This window comes from Polypterus senegalus, chromosome 1 (genome assembly GCF_016835505.1).
Source record: "Polypterus senegalus isolate Bchr_013 chromosome 1, ASM1683550v1, whole genome shotgun sequence".
Taxonomy (NCBI): domain Eukaryota; kingdom Metazoa; phylum Chordata; class Cladistia; order Polypteriformes; family Polypteridae; genus Polypterus; species Polypterus senegalus.
In genome coordinates, this window is record NC_053154.1 from 42,950,287 (window position 1) to 42,976,883 (window position 26,597).

Sequence of the window (26,597 nt, forward strand, 5' to 3'; positions counted from 1 at the left end):
GTTCGAGTCCTGTGACGAGCGCTGAGACATGAGCTGTGTGACAGTCTAGTTCGGGAGTCCATCTGCAGAGCGCCTGTCTCACGGAGGGATTTAACTTCGTCAGAGAGAACAATGGTGTTCACCGGCGGCGGGAGCCGCTTGACGCGTTTGTCGCTCGAGCTGTCGCTGCCTTGTCTTGCGACATTACTGCTGCTGTTGTTGCTGCAGCCTTCGGAAGCAAAGGTGAATGAAGCGGCCTTATTTTAGGTTCCGTTGATCACTTTCCCCATCTGTTAAAATAACAGTTTATTAACTCGCATTTACGCAGTCGCTTTTGGTTGCCACAGAGACAGATTGATTAAACGACAGTGGCCTGATGGATAAGGCGAAAAATAAACGTACACATCTACAGAAACAGCATCAAGTGTAGTTCAAAATAAATGGCATTACAAGGTGGAAGACGTTGTGTTTGGCAGTTGGTGCCGCGTTTGTTAATCTTTTTGTGGGCAGTGCAGTGATTTAATAATTATGTGGGCAGTGTGAACGAAGAGGCAACTGAAACGGTCGGGTTAGGAATCTGTACACAAATTAGGATGCGGGCGTGTTGCTGAATTTGAAATATCGGCGCGGCTCGTGAATCACTTGCGTTGTGTTCGCAGGTCTTGTGCTCTTGTGCAACACTGAAGAGCTCACTCACATGATGGGCACCTGGTACCAGCTCATGGGGCTCTCGCCATACGCACATTTTTGTTGGTCTTAGTGGCATTTCTGTAGTATTCGTTGAATGTATCTACCTGTCGCTCTTATATGGTGACTTTGCTAAGCATCGGAATGTACCGTTCGCTGTATGTTTTCTTGTCTTACTTCTTCCTCTTTTCCCGCATCTATGTGGGGTCGATGTGCCCGATCTTCATACAGCTCGCCCCTTCTCTTTTCCTTCCAGTTTTCTTTTACTTTATCCATCCACCTCAGCTTCTGTCTCTCCAACTTTCCCCTCATCACTTCTGTTTACTATCCTGTACCTTCTTAGATATCTTGCACACGTTTGATGTGCCTCCTTTTATGTAACTCCATATATCCATCTCAACGTTTTAATTTCTGACACATCCAGCGTTTTTACTGCCCAAGTCTCGGCTTCATATCAGTGCTAGTCTTACAACTGTTGCAAAAACCTTACCTTTAACCTTCACCGCAAATTAAAAGGGCAAGCTCAGTTATAGGCTGGCTGCACTATGGACCCCCTGGAGGAAGTGGCAAAGGAGAGAATTAAAACTGAGTGCCATTAAGAACAATGCTGCTCATCCTCTCACAAACACACTAATACTGAGTACTTTCAGCCAACAAATTATTCAGCAGAAGTGTGTCAGGAAACACTACTGGGGATCCTTTATACCAACAGCAGTACATCTGCATAATGCCTCACTGTGACAGCCATGTCAGAAGGTTTTTTTTTCTTTTCTTTTAATTTTCTTGCATTTTAGTCATGTTGGTGTGTGTTCATACCATAGTGTGTGTTTATTTATTTATTTACTTACCTGTTTATGTACTGTATATATAATTACTCAAAGAGTTTCTGTAAAAGAGTCAAATTTCCCTCTGGGGACAAATAAAGTTCTACCTAATCTATCTAATTCTTTGATCACACAGTACTCCTGATTCCTTCTTCTAATTATTCCATCCACTCTGCACGCTGGGTTATCACTGCATGTTTTCCTGCATATTGTATGACCACTGATCTTAGGTATTTAAACTTATCTAATCTTTTCAGTAGCTCTCCCAGCATGCTAACTTCTGAATCATTATGCTACAAATATTCCATCTTCTTCCTTTTCATCTTCAATCATCTGTTTTCCAAAGCCTTTCTCCATTATCCCAACTTCCTTCGCACTTCCTCCTTTCTGTGACAAAAGTCAGTGTCATCACCTAAAAGCACACACCAGGGGGATCAGTCTGTTAACCTATGAGTCAACATGTCCATAAACAGACCAAAAAGATAAGGGCTTAAAGAAGATCACCGGTGCTCACCTACTCTAACTGATATCTTGTTTGTTACCCCAACATTGCTTTTAACCCGAGACTTTATTCCCTCATATATTTGCCTGGTACTACTTTCTTCCCCGTGCACCTCCAGACCTCTTGATGTGACACCCCATCAGAAGCCTTCTCCAGAATAATAAACTCCATATGCAAGCCATTCTGTTTTTCTTGATGCTTCTCAATGCAAAGACTGCAATTTGGTGGTCTCTTTCTTAAGCCCTCTCTCTATATATATAACCGTTTCTTAAATTTTAATTGTGTGTGACATCTGCTTTATCCCTCTGTATCTATCCACAATCCTAGATATCACCCTTCTCCTTATAAATTGGAATAGTCACACTTGGGATTAATAAAGTATCTATCTATCTATCTATCTATCTATCTATCTATCTATCTATCTGCTCCTCCATGCCTTCTGTATTCTGTTCTACTTTAGAGCCCAGTAAGCTCTTTCATACTCCCACTTGTATTTATCCTGCCCTGTTGCCTTTACATTCTTTTTATTCTTTTCAGTGCCCTCTTAACCTTCTCCCTCCTTATTCTTGGTGCTTGCCTTCATCTGGGACTCCATCCCCAAATGCTACTCTTGGATTTTCTTTGTTCAGCTGCATTTCAGTGTACATCTATATATTATCATGCTCACTCAAGACCACAACTTGCTCATCTTTCATCGGCTTTATCTGACTTAAAATGCTTCATAGCCTTTTCATTTTCTTTTATTTTTTTTTAATTTTATTTCAAGAACATACGATCAAGCATAAAAAATTGTAGAGCTTACACAAAAAACAAAAAAAAAACAAAACTTTAAAATCAAACTAGAAATAACAGCAGAGAATTAAAAAAATGGAAAAAACGAAACGACAAAACAAAAATTCAACCCCCACTTGAGAGAAAGAGGGAGGAGCCAAGAGCAAATTTAAATATGAATGCATTTTTTTACACATTTTTTAAATTAAGTCTTGCTATGTTTTAAAAAAAAGTTTTGGGCAGATTCTCAAAGAGAGACATTGATTTTTTCCACTTTCAGATCATATAGAATGTCAGTTAGTTACCTACTGAGTTATAAAAGTTGGGTTCAGATTCTTTCAGTTACGCAGGAGACGTCTACGTGCTGCTAGTGTGGTGTAGGCCATTACAGTCAATGTGTCCTCCTCCATGTTAAGCCCATCTGGGAGTACACCAGATATTGAGGTTAATGGGTTCGGAGTGATTGAGGAACTAAGGCTGTCTGTTAAATATTTAAAGATTTTGCTGGCACCAGATGGCAACACTTATAGGTTAGATTTTACCCTGGATACAATTTGGACAATTTTAAACAAGATAAGTGTTATCCATGAACAATTTTAATTATTGAGTGCTTGGTGCATATAGAGCTAGAGTGTATGCTATGTATGGGTGACGTTCACTTCTCTCTGAGATGTTAATTGAAACGTCCTTTCCCACTGTACCCATAGACTGCTGAACGGAAGAGTCTTTGAGATATTTATATATATATATATTGTTAAGATGCTGTCTCGGTCTTCAGGACTGATCAGTATTACCTCTGGAATAGAAATGGGTGAATGAAATTTCTAATTTGAAAACAATAGAAAAAATTGTGTTGCTGGAAAGTTAAATTTGAAGGTTAATTGTTCATAAGGTGGAAATATGTTATCTATTTACAGTTAATCTAAGTGTCTTCGTTCAAAGCCATTTTCAAAGATTAAATGCTATGTAGATTTAAGAATGTAGAAAAAAAGGTGATTATCATGTAGAGGACCAAGAGATAAAAGCTTCTCTGCCTTGAAGTGTGCTCTGCATTGGTTCCTTATACTGAGTGATTGGTATATGATTGGATTATTGGTATATCAATGAAAGTTAGTATTTACTGGGATACAAAGCTATATAGCATATAAATAGGTGTGGCAAGATTTATTTTCTGTTGCTGACCAGGCTGGTGTACAAGTTAATTTGTTTGCACTGATTTCCATGTCTTTATGCTGTGTGTGTATTTGCTACCCAGTGGTAAAATGGAAAGTTAGGTAGTGCCATGCCACCTTCTGCTTTAGGTCTTTGTAGAGTCACCTTTGAATGTGTGAATGTCTTGAAAAATGAGGATAAAATTAAATCTAGCTTCCTAAAGAACAACATGTTAATTTATATAGTGAGGCTCTGAAATGGAAGCTTAGGAAAGATCTTCACAGTATTGGTTCTCCCTGCTAAAGTGAGATGGAGAGAAGACCATCTGTTCAAATCTCTCTTACCAAAATATTGTTGAAAAAGATCTTTGAATTTATTTGTGATTTTACCCCTAGATGTTTAAACGGTTTTGACAGAATGAATAGGTAAATGTCACTACGGTTAGAGCGGTTACTGGGAAAAGCACACTTAAGGACTAATTGTAAAGATATTTGTTCATCTTATATGTAAAGTACCATATTATCTGCATATAGTGAATTTTTCTGTTCAAGTCCTTCCCTGATAATCCACTTATCTCCGCTGTATTTCGAAAATAAATGGGCAGTTGAAGAAAGTAATGGTGATAGAGGGCACCCTCGTTAAGTATCACTTCATAGTTTAAAGTAGTCAGAGTTCATATTTTTATTATGAACTGAGGCTTCTGGACTGGTATAAATCAATTTTATCCATGCAGGTGTATTTTGTGCATTGTGGTGAATGGATAGTCCCGAGGCTTTTCCTACAGCTAAACAAAATAAGATCTTTGGCATATTAGATTTTATGAATGAGTATATTACAGTAAAGAGACACAGAAAGTCTGAAGTGTCTGCCTTTAATGAATTCACTTTTGTCTTGCAATATAACGGAAGGAAGCCCTTTCTCCATCCTTCTACCTAACACTTTGGAGAGTATCATAACATCATTATTCATAACTGAAACTGGTCTGTATGATGCACATTTTAGTACGTCCTTATTTTTCTTTAAAAAAATGGTAATTATTGCTTGGAAAAAAGACTGCAGTAATAGCTTTTGCTATTCTAAAAACACACTTCCTCTCCCTCTTTTGTCTCCACGTTTTCACACACCTCCTTCAATGCTATCTATCTATCTATCTATCTATCTATCTATCTATCTATCTATCATATAGTGCCTTTCTATCTCTATCTATCTATCTATCTATCTATCATATAGTGCCTTCCTTTCTATCTATCTATCTATCTATCTCTATCTATCTATCTATCTATCTATCTATCATATAGTGCCTTCCTTTCTATCTATCTATCTATCTATCTATCTATCTATCTATCTATCTATCATATACTGCCTTCCTCATCTATCTATCTATCTATCTATCTATCTATCTATCTATCTATCATATAGTGCCTTTCTATCTGTCTGTCTGTCTGACTAATCTGAATATTGTCCTCTGCTTCCTATGTGGCTGCTTGGTTTGGTCTCAACCCGCTTTGCAATCAGTCAGTCATTGTTACTTTATTAGTAAATAATTGCTAATACATCTTTAAAATAGCTCTCTTGTCAGTGTTTCAGCATTGTTCTTAATAGTTTTCAATATTTGTTGCAGCACGTATTTTTAACGTTGATGTGTGGCGTTACTAATAAGCACACAAGTGGGTAACACTGAAGTAGCTGCTCCTTTCAGAGTTATTTTTGCTGGTTTCTGCTCTGCTCATAATTAATTGCTTATATTCAGATACAATTAAGAAATCAAACTCCACTGGTAAAGTGAACCTAAAGAAAAAACAAAAACCAAGTAAGCCTTTAAAGATACAGAAAGTGTACCTATACCATCTAATCTGGCAATGCCCACTAAAGTACTGAGTCTTCAGCGTGTATTTAAATGTTGGAAATGATGGCACATCTCTAACACAGGCCGGCAGGTCTTTCCACAGCTTTTGGTCCTTTTAGCTGAAGGTTCACCCCCAGTAGTTTCATTTCAACTTTGAATATTAGCATACTGGTAACTTAAGATTGTAATGCACCCAAATGGTATGTATATATTCATAAATTCTGTTCCAGAAGTTGGTCTCAAATGATTTACAGTATTTACATGTTAAAAAGAGAGTTTTAAAATTTAACCCGAAACTTGAGTGGAATCCAGTGCAAAGACTTAAGAATAAGAGTTTGGTGGTACATCCTACATCTGCAAATAATCTTTGCAGCAGCTTTTTCAATTAAATTAATTTGGTTATTTGAGCAGTATGTGAGTAGCACATTTCAATAGTCATTTCTAATATAAAATAATTCATGCATTGATTTCTATGCGAGCTCTATATTAAGAAATGTCTTTAATTTTTTTTTTAGCTGGAATATGCAGGATTTAGATAAAGCTGTATGCATTGTGTCTAATTACAAAAAAAAATCAAATCATTCTCCTCAACTAGTCGGTACGCACAAGCTTTTTTAATAAGGGTAATAGACTGATGGGTTATTTAATGCATTTTGTTAAGTGCAGGTCCAGAGACGTTACGCTAAAGCAGTGTAAGGCGGTTGTGAACTCTCCTCAGGAATGATGCGTGCACGTTTGGTCTCCACAGTAGAAGTAGAACACAACAGCACTGGAGAGTCCAGAAACAAACTTGATTAATGGGACAAGACTGAAGAAATGAAATTGTTCTGGTTAACCAAATTGAAGTTAAAAAGGGACTTGATATCATTATCTGAAATCATGAAGGGTGATCGGCTTATGTCTGTATGAGCATTTCTCTATGTTCTCCCTCAGATATGCAGTTTAGATTAATTGTACATGTGCGTGCTTTGCCATGGACCGTCCCTTCCTTTTCAGGATTGATTGCTGCTGCTGTAGGCACTGGCTCTCACACCTTTGACATAGGTAAGCAGGTTAGAAAGTGGAAAGATGAATGGATAAGCATGGATAAGAATGGATAAATGATCTTACTCTTACTGACGGAAGTTACTTGAAAGCAATTTTAAAGAAACATTTGGAGGTTGTTATTTTGCTCCGGAGCACTGTGGTTACATGGTGTAATTTGTAAAGCATTAGCAAGCGACACTGAACATAATGACCAGTTCTCTTCAAAACTGTATTATGAGTATTTTCGAGTAGGACAGAATAAAGGCGACGTGTTGTACTGTAAGTTGGAATTCTGTTCGGTATGGAAAGTTGCTGTATAATTTAATTTTGACCCTCAACTTAAACATCTGCTTTTTTGTCTGGACTTGTTTATGCAATGCAAGCTTACAAGTGCATGTTATTTATTTTCAGTCATTGAAGAGTTCTTTCTATATTTGTAGATGTGGTTGTTTTAATTAAAAATCAATTATGCCATGTAAGACACATATAATAGTATATTAAGCAAATAGAAATATGCACTGTGATCTCATTTGCAAAGAGAAAACTAATAATTACCGATTATTGTGGTTACATTTTGAGGAGTTTATCCATTTATGAAGTACTGCTTGAAGAAACCAAATAAATTAATCAAATGTGCTAAAAAATCAAGTCCAGTAATTTGATTTTTAGTGTGCTTGCTTGTTTTAGTTATGAGATGACATAATAACTGGTCTCCAAAGCACATAACCATCAAAAGTATGACAAAAACAGAATTAAATATACATTTGGTGTTGTTTTTTTTTTTTTTTAATTGTTCAATGCCACCCTTTATTGGCAGTTAGATCTGGCTGTTCTACAGCAGCATTTTTGAATGTCTGACTGGTGAAGCTGACTTTTCAATGGAGTGAATTGGTAAGCCTTTCAGACATTTCCAGGTAACATGTAATCCTTAATTCCTGTTCAAATTAATTTGCAAAAGGCTTCAGAAATCGGTTCTTTGAAAAGGAGAGAAGGAATAATAGGCTAATATGCAGGTATAACAAATAATTTCTTTGTCAATAATATACTGTAGTTTTGTTTCATTTGTTCTTCTTTGCTATCTTTATGAAAATTCTTTCCTAAGAAATGTGGGTAATGCACATGTGTAATTCTGCAGATTTAACAAAATTATAAATGCTAATAGAAAGTCCGATTGGGTGTGATGTTAAAATGGCATAATTGCTGTAGACTCAATTTATAATATGTCTCTGTCACATACAGTGCATTGCTGAGTCGAACACGCTCTAATCATTATACATCAAGGAGAGCTGCCAGAAACCATCTTGGCAGGCACTGTACAAGAAAATCTATCTTCAGGGAACAAATTAGAGTTGTCAGTTAACCCAACATTTATGTTATGGGATTAGAGAAAACTCAAACAAACGTGTGTATTATTTGTAAACTTGACATATTCACTTTGCAATGAAAGGATGCCAGTTTTCTCTAGATTTGAGGCAGCACATGTTAACTACTTTCAATGGACATTTCAAGCACATAGACTTAATTTACTTTCCTTATTTGTAAAAGACTAATATTTATTGGACTTCACCTAATAATTTTAAACATTTATAGTACTATTTATCAACTGGAAATTCAAAATTGGGTCAGTGGGAGTGTTTGGCAGTGATCCTTGCATTGCACTGTTGCCCCATTTAGGGCAGAGTCCTGTCTTGTACCCAATGCTGCCAGGATAGCTTTTAGTTTCCCTTCACCCTGAATTGGACAAACTCGGTTTGAGAGTCTTCTGTTAGCGTTTTGTTAGGAATCTCTGTTATTTGACCCAACTTCCTTACCAAATATATATAAGTATATATAAGTGCTGTTAATGATTGCTTTATTTTTTCTGGCATTCTCCGTTGGAATATTGTAAACATTTTTAGGATGACTATGTGCTTAAAACATGTTTTTCTATTCACAGAATTCAGAAGATGTTAGGTGCAAATGTATATGTCCACCGTATAAAGAAAATTTTGGACATATCTACAAAAAAAATGTATCCCAGAAAGACTGGTAAGAAAATGAAGTAAATGTCACCTGGAAATCTTTGCTTGCTTAAATGCTTAGTCATATAGTTATTTTCTAGATAATTTACAATTTCTTTACCTTTAAATAGTACACTACAAATCATTATTCCTTCTTCCCTGTAAGTTTATAAGATACAGTGTCTTTGTTATATTTAGCGATTGTCTTCATGTGGTAGAACCCATGCCTGTTCCAGGTCCAGATGTGGAGGCTTACTGCTTGCGATGTGAATGCAAGTATGAAGAAAGAAGCTCAGTAACCATCAAGGTAATGGACACATCCTCTGCTTTTAATTTTCATTGGAAATCTGTTGTTAATTACTTACATGCTTAAATAAAGTCTGGCATGGAACTATGATGTATGATTTTAAAATTTTTGGATCTGAGGTATGATTTTAAAAGTTTTAAGCCTGCACATTAAAGGGTGTTCTAAAGCAATGATTTTGTAAATCATACATAATTAGTTTCTGTATACAAAAATGTGTAAATTATGGGTTTCTTATTTGTACTTTATAGTGAATGTTTATTGTTGTTTTTGACTGTGGCTTATAAACATCTCTGAAATGACAAAAGCGTAATGCAGCAGTACTAATAGTGATTACATCATAGGTGCCATTTTAGTGCACAAGATAACTTGTGCTCCTGTAATAAATATATCCATGACGCTGAGAATTTGAATAAAGTGTTAACAAGTCATCCATCCATTATCAAACCCACTTGATTTAATACAGGGTCATGGAGTTTGGAGCCAGTACTGGCAGTGTCAGTTGCAATGCGGTAACTAACCCTGGATGATACACCAGCTTTTTGAAGGATGGACTCCAGAAACACTCGCACATCTAGATTTAATTTTTAATGAACAGTTGCAGAAAGTTTTTATTTAAACCACCAACAAATGTATTGCATAATATATTTGGCCAACAATTTGATGTTAAAATACAGTTCCTGCAGGTATATATTAGTAGGAGTTGTGACAAATGCAATATAAAGAAATCATAATCTCACAAATATAAAGGCTTGTAGTTAGAATTCCAGGTTAGTTACTCATTCACAACGTGACCATCAAGAAGTACCCTTTGTTCCTTGTTCAGTTTATATTTAACATTATGCTGCCATACAATTGTTTCAGCCTTGGATTTTACATTGTTCAGTTTTAAGTGACATTGAATTGTCAGTTTCTGCTTCAACACAATGGACTCAGTCCTGAAAACTAATCACTTCTTTCACGCATTTCAGGTCTAATAGCTAGTTAACATGCTGTTTTGGGATTTTGTTCTGAAGGAACTTTCATTTGTTTGGCTAGGTCTAGGCAGTCTGATGCAACAGTTACGTACTTCTGTACCTTCATTATGAACTTTCAAAGGCATGTGAAACTAAATGTTTTAACTTGGCTGTTAAATAGAAAATTTATTTTGTTGTCTGAAATTAAGAATGTAGCTGAAGCAAACAATTTAGCTGGAAGACTTTGGATTAATTCCATGTGAACATCTGTAGCATTCCCTGTAAATTCATATCAGTTATTTGTTGAATTAAAGGCAGTTCTTTCTATCTATTTGAGCTCATTGATGGAGAAAAATGGCATATGCTTTGTACAAGCTGACATCACCAAGAGGGTGTTGTACACTTCTAAGATATCTATGAATTGCCTTTAATAAAGATGAATTAATCCAAGGCTTTAAAATGTGTTGCATTTTGAAGCATATATTCAGCCCCCATGTCTCTGTGGTTTTCTCTTTGGAAACTCTTCTTTTCCTACTACATCCCAAAGTTTCAAAGACGGAATTGTGGCCTGCAGTAGACTGGCATACAGGCCAGGGTTGTTTTATGCCTTGTGCCTGCTGTCAGGATGAGCTCTGCTCCTGTTGTTTCTGATTTAACACTAGAATTACCAGAGCCTACGAAAAAACTCGTAATTCCGTCCCACCTTAAATTGCTTCTTAAATCCCTTCACACCTCTCCGCCAGCGTCCTTTGTCCTCTAAATGTGCTGATAAAGAGAAGCTTGGAGCAGCCGGCTATTCCATCCTCCCACCAATTTAGAACATGCACGAACTTCTCTCAGCCCATGCCTTGATTGAGTATCTGGGAGTGGAGTGGAAATAATAGATCGTTATTTGGAACACACGCATTTCATGTCTGTTCCGTTTCTACAGTAATCTGTGTCAACACATTGTTAAAACAGAAACGTCTTTTATATTCTAGTAGTAGATGACAAAATGTAGGCATAAACTATATAATGTATGAAGCCTGAAGTCCAAATATCAAAGAAACATTTTCACAAAAGATACAAATATAACGCAACAATTGAGCTTTTATTCAAAAATATAACTGCAGAAACAAAAAGCCGCCTTAACATGCGACATTGACAGGCGTTTATTATGACTGCCTCCGTGGTGCAATAGAATCAGTTCTCACCTTGGAATCAAAAGGTCACGAGTTCGATCCTGCACCATTCCGTTTTGAGAAGTAAACTGCTCTTAGTCTTACTATTTTAGAATAAAAGCATACATTTGATTTCAGTCTGTAACAGCCGGTGCAATTTATGATCCTTGTAAAGGTTAGCTTTTTTTTTTTTTAAATTCCCTTTTCATTCTCTCAGTCGCGTTCAGAATCAATCCATACAACCCCATCTGACACGGCTGTTTTCACTAAAGACGCGCTATAGCTCTGCATTGTACCACGATGCATACTAACGCACCTCCCTCCAAAGGGTTCTGACACACAAACGCTGGCGAAGCTGCCTTCTTCGTATCTCACCGTCACTTAATTTTCTTTTTATTCAGTTTTATTGAGTGTTCCTGCCAGTCCCTGCATGTTGCTGTATGCTGTTTCTTTTGTACTCCAGGACATGCAGAGGAGAGAATGGTAAAGAGCAGTAAGTTCGGCGCTATATGCAATCATCAGACACTCCCCATCTGCCCGTTGTTTTGTTATACTTTTACACCAACTTATGTTCCTGTGTTTGAGCATGCTCAAAAAATACATGTGTAATGCCACGAAAAGTGCACACAGACACTTCATTTCGCAAACAAAACAAGTGCACTTTTATTCAAGACTACCTGTATAACCGAAGAAAAAAGAAAGCAAGTTACAGTAGGCGATTGATACGACTGCTTGCATGGTGCAATGCTAAGAAGTGCTGATTTTCATTGCGTGCTATATAAAATCATCACATTCAAATATTAACAGTTCCCACACACCCAAGGACTGTTCTTCCTACATTTACGACACGTGTACTTGTTGCAGTGCACACAACTCTCTGCGCTATGGTTCCTATTACACTGAATGAGCACCTGACACTGTACTTTCTTCCCTGGGAGAAGGTCCCACATCAGAGAATTTCCAGTTACTGCATAAATTCACACCCGATCTGACGCTGTTCGTTTTCAAATAGTATTGCATTAGTGCAATGATATTTTCACATATATTGTCTCTTTCTTTCAGGTGTGTAATAGAAACCACAGCATAGAGAGAAGTGTGTACATTGCTTCTTACAGGAAAAGGCGATGGAAAAAGTGCACTTGAATAAAAGTGCACTTTTGTTATACTTTTACACCAATATATGTCCCTGTGTTTGAGCGACACGGGCAGATGGGGAGTGTCTGATGATTGCATATAGCGCCGAAGTCACTGCTCTTTACCATTCTCTCCTCTGCATGTCATGGAGTACAAAAGAAACAGCATACAGCAACATGTGGGGACTGGCAGGAACACTCAATAAAACTGAATAAAAAGAAAATCAAGTGACGGTGAGATACGAAGAAGGCAGCTTCGCCAGCGTTTGTGTGTCAAAACCCGGTTGATGGGGGGCGTTAGTATGCATTGTGGTACACTGCAGAGCTATAGCGCGTCTTTAGTGAAAACAGCCGTGTCAGATGGGGTTGTATGGATTGATTCTGAACGCGACTGAGAGAATGAAAAGGGAATTAAAAAAAAAAAAAGCTAACCTTTACAAGGATCATAAATTGCACCGGCTGTTACAGACTGAAATCAAATGTATGCTTTTATTCTAAAATAGTAAGACTAAGAGCAGTTTACTTCTCAAACGGAATGGTGCAGGATCGAACTCGCGACCTTTTGATTCCAAGGCGAGAACTGATTCTATTGCACCACGGAGGCAGTCATAATAAACAGGTCTCAATGTCGCATGTTAAGGCGGCTTTTTGTTTCTGCAGTTATATTTTTGAATAAAAGCGCAATTGTTGTGTTATATTTGTATCTTTTGTGAAAATGTTTCTTTGATATTTGGACTTCAGGCTTCATACATTATATAGTTTATGCCTACATTTTGTCATCTACTAGTAGAATATAAAAAACGGTTTCTGTTTTAACAATGTGTTGACACAGATTACTGTAGAAACGGAACAGACATGAAATGCGTGTGTTCCAAACAACGATCTATTATTTCCACTCTAAAACTCCACTTCACTCCCAGATACTCAATCAAGGCATGAGCTGAGAGAAGTTCGTGCACGTTCTAAGTTGGTGGGGGGATGGAATAGCCGGCTGCTTCTAGCTTCTCTTTATCAGCACATTTAGAGGACAAAGGACGCTGGCGGAGAGGTGTGAAGAGATTTAAGAAGTAATTTAAGGTGGGACGGAATTACGAGTTTTTTCATAGGCTCTGGTAATTCTAGTGTTAAAGTAAGTAGGTTAAATAGAAGAATTTTCCTAAAAAATCAGTTTATAACATGTTTGTCCACCACTCTGAATATCTTTTAATCGTAACATTGAGAAGAACAAGTCAGTTTACAAACTGTTAAGATAAATGAAAGAACATTTATACTTTTTATGATAGAATTTGAATAGTCAAAATTAAAAATTCAACATACTTAATCATAATTCTCAAAGCACATTGAAAAATGCAGTAAGAATATCTTCACAATTATTGTTGCATTGTCCTGCATGCTAACTACACTAAACTGTATTTGCCCAGTCTTTAAAATTATTCAGGTTTTAATAACTTTTTCTGCTTACTCTGTATTTTCTACCCTTCCAGTTTTCTGTCATCTGCAAATTTTAGATGTTTACTATGTTAAAATTGGTGTCATTAATATAAATTAGAAAGAGTAATTTTCCAAGGAGAGATCCCTTTGAGACTCCACTAATGACCTCTGTAGTCTTTCTCCAGCCTATCAACCAACTTGAAATCCAAAATAGGTAAATATACAAGGTTTGGTGACTCTGTCTTAATTTATTATACCAGATGTCATGAATTCACATTAACCGCAAGAAAAACTGTATCAATCCTGCATCATTGCAGTGAATTGTGTGATGTAGTTGGTGAAAAATCTTTGCTTTGTGTTTCCAGTCAGAAATCAGAAATTATATAATGTTTGAGACTGTATGATTATAGCTAATCGATGATGATGAGGTGAGTCATAGTATGTATTTTTGTGTTTGAGAGAAACCAAACACCATTATGGTCATAATATCAAGTCATGTGGAAGAAGTAAGTACATCCAATGAATTTTTTTTTTTATATAAAATATATGTGGACAGGTCAAGATTTTATCTTCACTTAAACGATATCTATAGGTAAAGATAATATAACAAACATCATACCACATTTACATTTTGTAGTCCATTGTATAATTAAATAAACATAAATGCAAATTTTGCGTGTGAAAAAAGTAAGAACACCCTAACACTTATGACTACCTCAAATATCTAAAATTTGCATCGGAGGCCCAAGATCAGGTACAAATTAGAGAGGATATTGGAGGAACCTGGCCTCAGTCATTTAGCTTTGTTTTTTTCTCTTTGGTATTGAAGTGTTTGTTAATCACCATGCTTAGATCAAAAGAGCTTCCTGAGGCTTTCACGAAAAGGGCTATAGAAGCATATAAGTCTGGGAAGAGATATAAAAAGATCTCCAGACAATGTCTAGAAGATAATCTATAAGTGCAGATTTCAAACAACTGCTAGTTTGTCAATTCCAGGATGCCCCAGCAAGTTCAGCTTAAGAGTAGAAAGCAAGATGCTGAAAGACATCTCTAAGAAGCCCAGAATTTAATCACATGACCTTCAGGTAACTCTTGCAACTGTTGATGTCAAAGTGCACTAGTCAACTATTAAAAAGAGGCTTCACAAATTAGGTCAACATGGAAGTTGTACCAGGAGGAAACCATTGCTCTCAGGAAAGAACATCAGAAGAAGCAAACTTTTGCCTGTGAGTGCCTATGCATAAAACAGTACGTCTGCAATAATGTGCTCTGGACAGACAAGGCAAAAATACAGTTATTTGGCCACAGGGCCAGAAGACATTTTTTGGAAAAAAGAAAGACCACATTTAAACAGAAGAATGTGCTAACAAGTGTAAAGCATGGTGGTGGAAATGTTATGGTTTGAGACTGTTTTGCTGCATTAGGGCCTGGGCAGCTCACCATCATAGAATCATGAAACATAATATGAATTCCTAGTTTGAGTGAATCATAATATGAATGTTCCAGATGGTCTCTGAGGATAATGCAACACCATCTGTCAGAAGATTGAAGCTCAAGCAAAAGTGGACCTTACATCATGACAATGATCCTAAACATATCAATAAATCCACCAAGGAATGACTGAAAAAAAGAAAATGGGTGGTTCTGCAATGGCAAAGTGAAGGTCCGTGTCTGAATCCCATTGAGATACTGTGTGCACAAAACGCAACTCAAACATTGTGCAGTTGGTAGAATTCAGCAAGGAATACTGGGAAAATGTTTCTTGTTGTTGATGTCAGTGACTGGTAGACAGTTCTGGGAAATTCCTCTTCTTGAGGTTTAAGGCAAAGGGAGAAATGCCAGCTATTACAGCCAAGGGTATACTTATTTTTCTGTTAATCAGAATGGCATACCTGTTTATTTTTTATTGAATAATAGTAAAATAAGTTTTAATGGTTTTTTTTCATTACATCACCTTTATCTAAAGATACTGTTTAAATGGACATAAAATCTAGATACAGTATGTCAACATACATTAATAAAGAAAAAACATTTAATGGGGTGTACTTTTTTTTTCTTGTACGTAACAGTATATTGAACTTTTCCTTGAATATGCTACTTCAGTTTTTCCAAAAGTTCCATTTCATTTGTGTATATACTTTATTTGTGCTATTTTAGTTTGTTTTTTACTTTTTATGCACTAATTATGACCCATCTTGTCATCCATTTGCTTAATCTACATAATTCAGACTTGAATGTTTTTAGGAGGAGGGACGAAAACCTGAATACATGGAGAACAACAAATAAAATTGGATATTAAACTAGATTAGTAGAAATGAAATGGTATGATATTGCATATATACAATTTTGGATTTGCAAATTTAATTTAATTTGGGTATTTATGTACTTGCTGAAATGAGAAAAAAAAACAAAGATTTTATATTATTGAATGATGCTATATTTAGTGTAGTAAATTGTAAAATATGTTTAAAACTAAAAAATTTTGAACTTTACTCTACTGTCCGCAGAGTAATTAAATAATTTTTAAAATACATTTATTGATGTTTATGCTTGTATGTAAACCTGTTCATATCCAGTGTTTAATAGAATGTGAATTTACTTATGCATCATCAAGTTTAACTGGTTGGTCTTCTTTTAGCTTACCTTCTTTCTCCATTTCTACCTAGCATTTAATTGGTGTAAAAATATCTTTTGGGCTGCCATTTAACATTTGCAGTTTAGCTTGGAAAACTACTTGATTAGTTTTAAACAACAAATGTTATATAGTAAAGGCTTTGCAGTAGTTTGTAATACATTTTCTATTATTTCAGTTCTTCATAGTGATTATATTTACTCTTTCAGGCAACCATCATTATCTACTTGTCAATTCTTGGCTTGCTGCTGCTCTATATGGTTTACCTGACCTTGCTTGAGCCATTCTTAAAGAGACGCCTTTTTGGACATTCACAGATGTTGCAGAATGAAGATGATGTTGGGGTATGTGAAATATTACACATTGGGTTAGATTTACTTTACTTCGTATATACAGTAAAGTCTTATTTTACCTTTACCTAGTATTTTGCAATGTTGCCAAATCAGAAACTGAATTGTTAATTCTTAGATAAGTTAATTTGATGTATTTTATAGAAACAGTTTTTTCAAGCATATCTTCCCTATTTGAGGAAAATATCACATTTTGATAACTACAGTAATTATCATTGCATTGTCATTGACACACTGAGGACAATAATGTGATTTATTTCCCTTCTTTTTTTTTAATCTTTAGACATTTGTAGAACTACGGAAGAATTACAATTTATTAGTAGTTGCATAACAACATGCATTGCTTCTAAATATTCCATAGGTTGCACACCACTAACTTTTTGTTATAAAATGCTCAGTTTATGTATGTTTGAGATTTTTAGTTCATTTTGGTTTTAACAATGTTACAATAAAGGAAGAGACAGAAATGATAATGTTTGGACATATTTTCTTCTGAAAATCAACTTTTTCAGAACACTATAGGCTAAGACTGTCTCTCAGCTGTAGATTACTACAACAATTGAAGGCTGATTTATACTAAATTTTCTACAAAACAAACTGATATAACTGAAGTCAAAGCAGATACTTACTTAGCACTATGTGTCACTTCCTTTCTGTTGTAATCACAGGATTACATGAATTTTGTGTAGAAACACCTTAGCTAATATCACGTCACATTACATGTACTCTGCGGCTGCTTTAGCTCCCTGTCTCCAATAGCCGTAATTTGTCTCTTTTTGAAATGTAAATCCAGCCTGAGTTGCAACAACATTCTGACAGCAAAAGAAAAAGATGTAATAGGGGACAGTAGGGAATAAGGATTGCTTGTCTTTGAAAATTTGATATATATTTTGAAAGCCCACACTTTAATTAGCATGGACTTTATATAAAAAGGTAACTTGCACGTGTGTACAACATTTGTGCACACCCTTATTTTTAAATGCAGAATGATTAATTTTAAATATGAAAAACATTCTAATTTTCACTTGACAGCCCTACTGCGCAAATCAAGGCTAATTTCAGAGGGATTTGTTCAGAGCTAAGGTTAGATAATGTGCCGATTGTGTGATAGATGTTTAAAAGTACTCTTAGTCTTACTGGTGACACTAATGAGCCTCTTAAATTCTGTGTCCATAATTAAAGAAAAAAAGATTTAAGTAGAATTAATTCAGTTGTATTTGGTTTAATTGAATATGATTTCACCTTTAGTTTCAATCAAATGAAGCACTTTTAATAAATTGCATTGTATTAAAAAATTGAAGCTGAATACTTTATATTTTACAAAACACCAAAATGTGGTAATAATCCTGTATTGTGATATCTCTGGCAGTTCTCATCCCTAAGAGGTATTTTCTGTTTGGCAGGTTTATTATATGTGCTTGTTTTTGTTTTGGACTTCTTACAACCCAAATCATAAGCATAACTACAGTTATTAGTTGTTTTTTTTTTTTTCATTTTTCTGTTGTCTTTTTTTTGTAAGCTTCTCATTGCCACTATTGTGCAGTTCTGTTTTCTTATATTAAAAGTGTAGGTCTCTCATCTAAATTGACTGTGAAACCAGAGAAGGTGACTAAGTGTAAGCTGACAAATCCAAGTCGTCGTCTTCTTTCGGCTGCTCCCATTAGGGGTCACTTTATGGCCATCAAAGAAGCCATGTTGCGATTATTAATTTTTAAATTTAATGTCAGGAGTTAGCGAAAATGAAACTCATTCACTGCGCTTGTATAAGTGGTTCGATTTTAATTGCTCTCATTTTATTCTCTGCACTAGAACTAGTGTGTATATGAAATGATGTTCTCAAAAATACGTATCAAATCGTGTCTCTTACTGATTCATTATCCAGTGTATTTTATGTTTCAATACAGGACAATCCTGCATTAAAAGGTACAAATGGCAACTCTACTGGTGTGATCAATAAATGGCCGAGTGCTATTAATAGACTTGGTTTAATTTTGTGCTGTTTCATTAAGTATGAAACACAGTCAGATTGACCTGATTAAATTGACATTTAAAAAAATTTTAACACATTAATCACACACATTAACAGCAAAAAATCTGCAGCTCTATTTTTTACAAATAGTTATGTTGAAATCTTATGCTAAAATTGTTATAATTCATTTTTATTTCCTCACCAAACAACACTCCATAATGACAAAGCAAATATGGGACGTTAGGAATTCTTGTTTTTTTTTTTAACTATCACATCGACATAAGCATTCAGACTCTTTACTCAGTACTCAGTTGAAGCATTTTTGGCAGTGATGGCACCCTGGAGTCTTGTTTGGCATGACACAGAAAGCTTTACACACTTAGATTTGGGGAATGTTCTGCCATCCTACTCTGCAGATTATCTCAGGATGGACGGAGACTTTCTCTGGACAACTATTTTCAGGTTTTCTCCAAAGATGCTAGATTTGGTTCAAGTCTTGTCTCTGGCTGGGACTCTCAATAACAGTAAGAGAAACATTAACAGACTTGACACTTGTTGTCTTTGCTTTGAGCTCAGGGTCACTTCCTTGTTGGAAAGTGAATCTTCAGCCCAGTCTGAGGACCAGAGTACTTTGAAACAATTTCTCATAATGGCTGTTTCTCCATTTTGCTCCTTTTAGCTTTTCATTAGCTCCAACTAGTTTCCCAGTCTCTGCTGCAGAAAAACAACCTCATTTCATGATACTGCCACCATCGTGCTTCAGCATTAGAATGGTATTGCACAGTTGATGAGTGGTGCCGTGTTTCCTCAAGACAGGACGCTTAGAATTGATGTCATACAGTTCAATCTAGATCACATTAGACCAGAGATTGTCTCTAATAGACATAACAGTTATTTAGGTATCTTTTTGCAAACTCCAAATGGCCTTTTATGTGTCATCTGGTCTCTCTGCCATAAATCCCAGATTAGTAGATTGTTGTGGTTGTACTTCTGAAAGTTTCTCCCATCTCCACACAGGTTTCTTGGAGCTTAGCTAGAGTGACCATTGGGTTCTTGTTCACCTCTTTTACCAAGGCCCTTCTCCACTGATTGCTCAGTTTGGTTGGGTAGCCAGATCTAGGAATTATTGTAGTTGTTTTAAACCTACTCCCTTTAAGATTTATGGAGCCCACCACGCTCTTGGGAACATTCAATGCTACTCATTTTGTTTTTTAACCTTCTCCAAATCTGTGCCTTGACACAATTCTGTCTCAAAGCTCTGCAGGCTTGATTTTTGCTCTCTCTGATACACATTGTCAGTTGTGGGACCTTGTTTAGACAGGTGTGTGCATTTCTAATTCATGTCAAATCAATTGAATTGACCACGGGTGGAATTCAAACAAGATGTAAAAACACATCTGAATGAGATGCACCTAAGCCAGATTTCAAGGGGCATAGTAAATAAAGAGTCTGAATACTTGTGTCCGTGTGATATTTCAATTTTTTATTTTTAGAAAAATTATAAAACTTAACCTAAACTCCTGTTTTCAATTTGCCTTTTAGGGGCTTTGAGTGCTGTTTGATGAAGGGAATATTTAATTTGAATGATTTTAGCATAAATCTGCAACATAAAAAAAAAAAGAAAGGTCTGAACATAACACTGTATTTTTAAATTTGGGTCATTTTGTTGCTTTTATTATACTTAATTATTAGAAAAATGTTTATAAGAATAGACCATTCAGACCAACAACATTGCTCAAATCATTGTTCGAATTACAACAATTTTTAAACACTTATTAACTGATCTTAGGTCATATATCACCCAAGTCCTGAAATACTGTATGTAATTATGGGTTGTAGTAACAGGACTCAAACCCACCTTCAGGTCTGGCCTTGGCTCAGTCAAGTCTCACAGATCTGATGTGTACTTTTCCTTGAAAGAGGAGGTCTAATAATGACAGTGTGGCATAGTGGTTAAGGTTGTGAAATTCCTACCCTGATGTGGTGTGCACAAATCTCACTACGGATAGATACTGTGTGACATTCAACAAAGGCGCTTCTTCCACTTGTGCTCTAATTAGAAACACAGAGGAAATGTAACCCATTGTATCTCATTATAAGTTTCATTGGATAAAGGTGACAAGATCTGGAGGAGATCTTGAAATGCTGTGGAATCCCAGTATAAGGAGAAAAAAAAGAACTAAAGAGTCATGTGATGTATCATGGTATAAATTCATGAGTAATCTTTCTTTCTGGGTTGTTTTTGGCTGTACTTAAAATCTCTTAATGCCGAACTACATTTGTATATTTACTGCCATCAGTCTAACTAGCAATCTAGACTTCAGCGCTGCCAATGCAACACATGAGCCAAAGGTCTCAAGCCCACTTCTTAGAGGGCTTTGAATAGCTAAGCCTGTCATTGTTGGTAAGTACTGCCTCTTTCATTTCCATTCTGTAACATCAGAATTGCCTACCTGTTTATATTTTGCTTTTCAGAGAAAATGTAAAAAGATTTTTATAATCTAGAATATACTAATCCCTTTCAACTCCTGAACCTTTTTCTCTCTCGCTAGCTAAAAGTTGTATTCACATACAAGTTCAGTGCAAATGGAATCAAACCAGTGGATTCACTGGTGGCCATAGTTGTACTTGCATATTATTTTTTTTAACTATTTTAGAAAAAGACCCCTATAAAAAAAACTCAAAGCAAAGAAATACCTGCAAACAAAAAGCAGTGTCTACTACTATTATAAGTTTGGTTTATGTATTGAAGATTTTAGATATAACAGTTTTTATGTATCAGTTTTATTAATAATGTATACACATTATTTTATGTGACACCTGTCTGTAAATCACAGTTCACCGTATTTTTCTTAATGATATTTTACACGTAACTCATATTCAAGTTCGATGACTTGCTTAGAGTCATACAGTAGGTCAACAGTAGAAATAAACTTAAAGTGGCTCGGCCAATAAAGTTTCCATGAGGATATCTGCTCATCTGAACAGGAAGGATTCAGATAATAAACAGACGTGTTTTGATATTTTATTCAGTTGCAATTTTCTTTTCGTAAGGTGCATCTAGAAACGTTTGAGATTGTTTTTCTCTTTTTTCAGTAGATACAGTCCTGTTTTTCATTATGGATAGCTCAGAAATATCTGCTGCTTTATTTATAAATGGTCTCTTAGACTCGGCCTCTTTAATGGCTTAGTCTAAGGCGTATCAAGCTGCTGTATCAAGCTTGTCCACTGCCCTTAAGCATGAAACCTAATTTTAGTTTAGTCCTTAAAAGCAGCACCAAAAATATTACTTATTGTCTGTCATTAAATATTGTTTTAGCTGTTTAATTGATGACCATTACTTGTAACCATTACTTGCTCATTCTGGATACTAGTCATTCTGTATTGGGTGTTTTTATGTATTGCAAATATGTTTTATTATTAAAGTACAAATGTGTTTAACAGGTACCATTAAAGTAAGAACATTCGACATATGATCACGATACTGCAGTTGGTTTTTTCCCCCAAAAGATGCAAATAGTAACAAATAATATGCTATTCACCTGTTAAGGGCTTAAAGAAGTGTTACATGAAACATGAGCATCTCTGCTCACAGCAGTTTATTGTAGCTTTTGGAAGCCTATTTTTCCCAGTAATAACAATGGTAATTATACAGCCTCAGGGCAGCTAACGTCCATGTTAATGTATCAATTACTGGCTGTATGTGTGCTGCTTTTCATCCTAATAGATTTAAGTGTTATTTTGTTTTATATGCTAATTGCTGTGTTGGTTTAATGACTCACATTTTATTCATTATAATTCAGTGTCCTCTTACTTCCTTTTTGTTGTTCAGTTGTCCTGTATATAACATTGCTGCATTTCAGCAGTTTTTCACCAAACTATTTCCAGATTTATTATGTTTCACTTTATTAGTTAGCAGTGAACAACATTCCTCTTATTTTTAATTGAGCATGTTTTATTTTAAGGAACATGATTTTTTTAAATACTGTCATTCATTTGAGTAGTAAATGTATTTTGAATTCCATTATTGTACAAAAAAGTCCACTAAAATTTCAGTTGCATTTTACATGCAGTACACCAGGGCTCTTCAAGTGCTGCGGTGGATGCAGGTTTTCACTTTAACCAATTTCTTAATTAGAACCCATTTAGTTCCTACTGAAGCTAAATATTTTTTGGCTTTGTTTTAGTTAACATGCTCGCTAGTGTTTCAAAACCCTTACTTTCCTATTTTAGTTTTAAACACATGTATTTAGGTTGTAATGGTTGCCTGTTTTCTTAAGTGGCCATCAGCTAATAGTAAGGTGCAAATGACCAAGAGGACTACCAGCTTTCCAAGCAGCATGCCTCCGTTAAACCCTGTGTACGTGCGTTGTGACATATCTGTGGTAATAGAGTGCTCTGAAGTAAATGAGGGAAAAGTGAAGGACCAAGTGGTACAAATCTGTTCAAGACCAGAACATCTATGGATACTAGACCTGCCTTCTGATTATAAAACTCATGGGAACAAAAACCTGCAGGTACTGTGGCCCTCCACGACCATCATTGAGGAACTCTGCTGTACACTCTAATGTCTAGTTGCATAGTCCTAATAGTTTCAGCAAAGCGAGCGTGTGATGTTTCTTCTTCTGACCATGCATATGTACTTCTTTCTCAAGTCACATTATTTTTAATCCCATCTACAGGGTTCCCCACAGGTTGCTTCACCAGCAACAGACATTTTTCTCACTAGTCAGCTCTCCTTTCTGTTCTAGTCTATTGTCTCTGTAGCTTTCAAGGTGTTCACTGGGGGACTCAGGTGGGCAGTGAACGATGGAAAATCTCTGTACCCTGACAATGTGAGCTGTAAAAATTACTAAATGTCTAGAAGCATTTTTTCCTATTAATAGTGTTGTGTTTTTACTTCATTATAATATAAGCATTAAAGCAAGCAATCGGTTGCTCCATGTTTAGCCTTGTAATATTTATAATTTTCTTTTATTATTTACTGGGAAACTTTGGGGACTCGCAGGTGTTCGCTTAAAAAGAAAAGGGTAAGAAATACAGAATAAACACATTAAATAGCTATTAAGGCCATCTTTTGTCACTGAAAAATACAGCTGCATTTTTACTGTGTTTTGCATTTTAAGCTTAATGTTTACAGTCACTTCAGTTCAAATCGCTGTACAAAGCTACCGACACCACATGTCTGTTTATTGTTGAGAATGCTGACGCTGTCTGTATGGACATTTCTGTTATTGAATGTGTCTTGCTTAGTATTAACTTGGGACAAATCCTTGATGTACACACAAGCCAATTTGGTCTACCGTATGTGTATTGTTTTCTACTTCATACTACAAACAAACATAATGAGAACATCTAACAATGTCGGAGACCTTCAGCAAATTTCACGGTCAACATTTGGAAATAGGCATTACTTTCTTTTAAAGCTATATTTGTTACTTTTAAAATTAAAAAAAAAAAATCTTTTACTACTTGCATCTCAATGCAGTGGTGAATATGACACTTTCTACTTGTATTCATCTGGATTTGTTTTAACGCAGTATTGTGTTTGTGTTTGCTGTAGGGGCGCAGTGATTGTTTTTAAATCCAATGAAATGCTTCAGTTGGTTTCTTAATTGTTCTTAGCTTCATGAAAATGTAAAATAAGAATTAGCCTGGAAAGTCAAAATTCATTTTGCGTTTAAGACTTACTTTGCAGAATTCTTTAAAGTAGTTGCCTAATTGAATTATTATTTAATTAAAATGTCATACCAATGGACAGTTTCTACAATAATGGAATTTAAAATGTGCTTATTACCGTAATGAGTAACAGTGTTCATCATGGAGGCACACCGATTACGCCACTTCTGTCAGTCTGCCGCGTGTACGTTACATGTGGTTTTCTTTGAGACACTCTAAATTGGCCTGGCTTGAGGCCCTAGGTGCGTGTGCGAGTGTGTTTGTTTAATATCTGACTGACTTAATAATATCTGACTGACTGTCAGTGGAGAAGAAGATCTCTGCACCTGCATTAGCTTTTGTAGCATGCTGTGTTAGGACGGGATTTTGTTTTCTTTTGCATGATGTCTCTAGCTACTACAAGATAGGAGACACAGTTTCCAAGGAAGCAATGGCTGAAAAGAATTTAGGGGTTTATGTTGGAACAAAGTTTTCATTGTCTAAGCAATGTGCAGAAGCCATTAATAGGCAAATTAAATGTTAAGCTATTTGGTAAAAAGTGTTGAATATAAATCAAGTGATGTTCTGCGCAGACTATATAATGCACTAGTGAGACTGCATCTGGAGTACTGAGTGCAGTTCTGGTCACCGCACTGAAACAAAATAGGAACTGTACTTGAAGATGTACGGAGGTGAGCAACCAAGTGCAGCCCAGGACTTAATGATGTGTTGTACTTTGCAGACTCCGAGAATTAAGCCTATTTAGTCACGAACAGCGGAGACTGCATTAGAACCTAATCCAGATGTTTCAAATTCTCAAAGGCATTGATAAAGTAGAAACATGTCTTTGCACAAACAGTTGTGGAACCTGGATCAAACTACCGAGCCATATAGTTGAAGCACAAACCTTGGCAACCTTTAAGAAGCATCAGGATGAGGTATTGGGACGGCCGAGCTATTAGCTAAACAAATGAGCCTGATGGACTGAATGCTCTCGTCACGCTTATCAAATTTCTTATGTTCTCATGCATTTTGTGTCATTTTATTTACATCTCTTTAATGCCAGTATGAAAACTGTTCTTGTCTATTTTCTGTAATTTAAATTACTTAGAGCAACATTTTTTTGCACATAATGTATTATAGAGTGAAGGCATATGAGTACACTTTCATAAAAATGTGTAAATACCATAGAAAAAAACTTACAGCAGGAGTTGTTTTGCTTTTGTTTAGTAAAAGAAATGGCAATGTGGTAAGCAAAATTTATGTGAGATTTCTTAAAATAAGCTAAAAAAAAAACTTCTTGATAAGTAAGTAAATCTTAAAATAAGGAAACCAAGATTTGATGTCTTGCTACTGTAAAACTCCTAGATTAGATTTCATTTTTGCAGTGCAGGTCTTGTTATAGTTTGACAGAATGAAAGTAAGTGAGTACTATGAAGGTTTGTTTTTTTTTTGGACGTTTTGACATTTGCGTTTATCTTTTGTTTGCTGTAGGACCATCAGCCGTTTGCTAATGCTCACGATGTGCTCTCCCGCTCCCGATCCCGTGCCAATGTTCTAAACAAGGTTGAATATGCACAGCAGCGCTGGAAGAGGCAGGTCCAGGAGCAGCGCAAGTCTGTCTTTGATCGCCATGTTGTCTTAAGTTAAATCCTTCTGATTTCCTCTAAAGTTTGGAACCGAATGTTTTATGTAATTTCTATTAAAAGTAATAATTATGATTTTAGTCAAAAGCTAAGTATTTAAACTTTTTCAGGGGCAGTGAGATTGTTAATTATTGCAGTCCTCAGTTCTGACTTTTTTATATTTCATTTTCATTAAGTTTTTGGGCACAATCTGATCAAATAAGACTTCAAAAGCTTTTCTAAAAATGCTTAAAGTTGACAGTTAACCCTCCAGTATTTTAATAAAGCACAACAGTTCACTTGTTGTACTTTACTTTTACATATTTCAAAAACAGAGAGGTCATTTCTCACACATTTTGCACATTTGGTTTATGCAAATAATATAATTGTGGGATAAGATTTCTAGATTGATTTTTTTTTTCTTCTCTGATTTTGTAAATGTATTTATTAGTGAGACTGTAATATAGGTTTGTTTAATAATTATTGCTAATTCCATAAAATGGCAGATATGACCGAAACTGTATTTCTGGTTTAGCTGTCCAGGTTGAAACTATCAACTTACAATTTGCTATTAAAAGCTGTATTGTGTCTA

The 26,597-nt window shown here is 35.7% G+C and overlaps 1 protein-coding gene across 1 annotated transcript; it reads left to right on the forward strand.

Moving 5' to 3' along the window:
- Positions 1-26,597, forward strand: tmem9b (TMEM9 domain family, member B). The gene is made up of 5 exons (XM_039748314.1): positions 1-222; positions 8,724-8,815; positions 8,986-9,094; positions 16,613-16,747; positions 25,875-26,597. Exons 1-5 carry the CDS (start codon positions 112-114, stop codon positions 26,028-26,030), a joined length of 603 nt encoding a protein of 200 aa, XP_039604248.1. The 5' UTR covers positions 1-111; the 3' UTR covers positions 26,031-26,597.

Bases quoted from the DNA above. Each gene is read 5' to 3' on its own strand.
- tmem9b (XM_039748314.1), top strand. From the start codon at position 112: ATGGTGTTCACCGGCGGCGGGAGCCGCTTGACGCGTTTGTCGCTCGAG. The intron at 223-8,723 runs GTGAATGAAGCG...TTCTATTCACAG, and splicing joins TGCAGCCTTCGGAAGCAAAG to AATTCAGAAGATGTTAGGTG. The intron at 16,748-25,874 runs GTATGTGAAATA...TGTTTGCTGTAG, and splicing joins AGAATGAAGATGATGTTGGG to GACCATCAGCCGTTTGCTAA.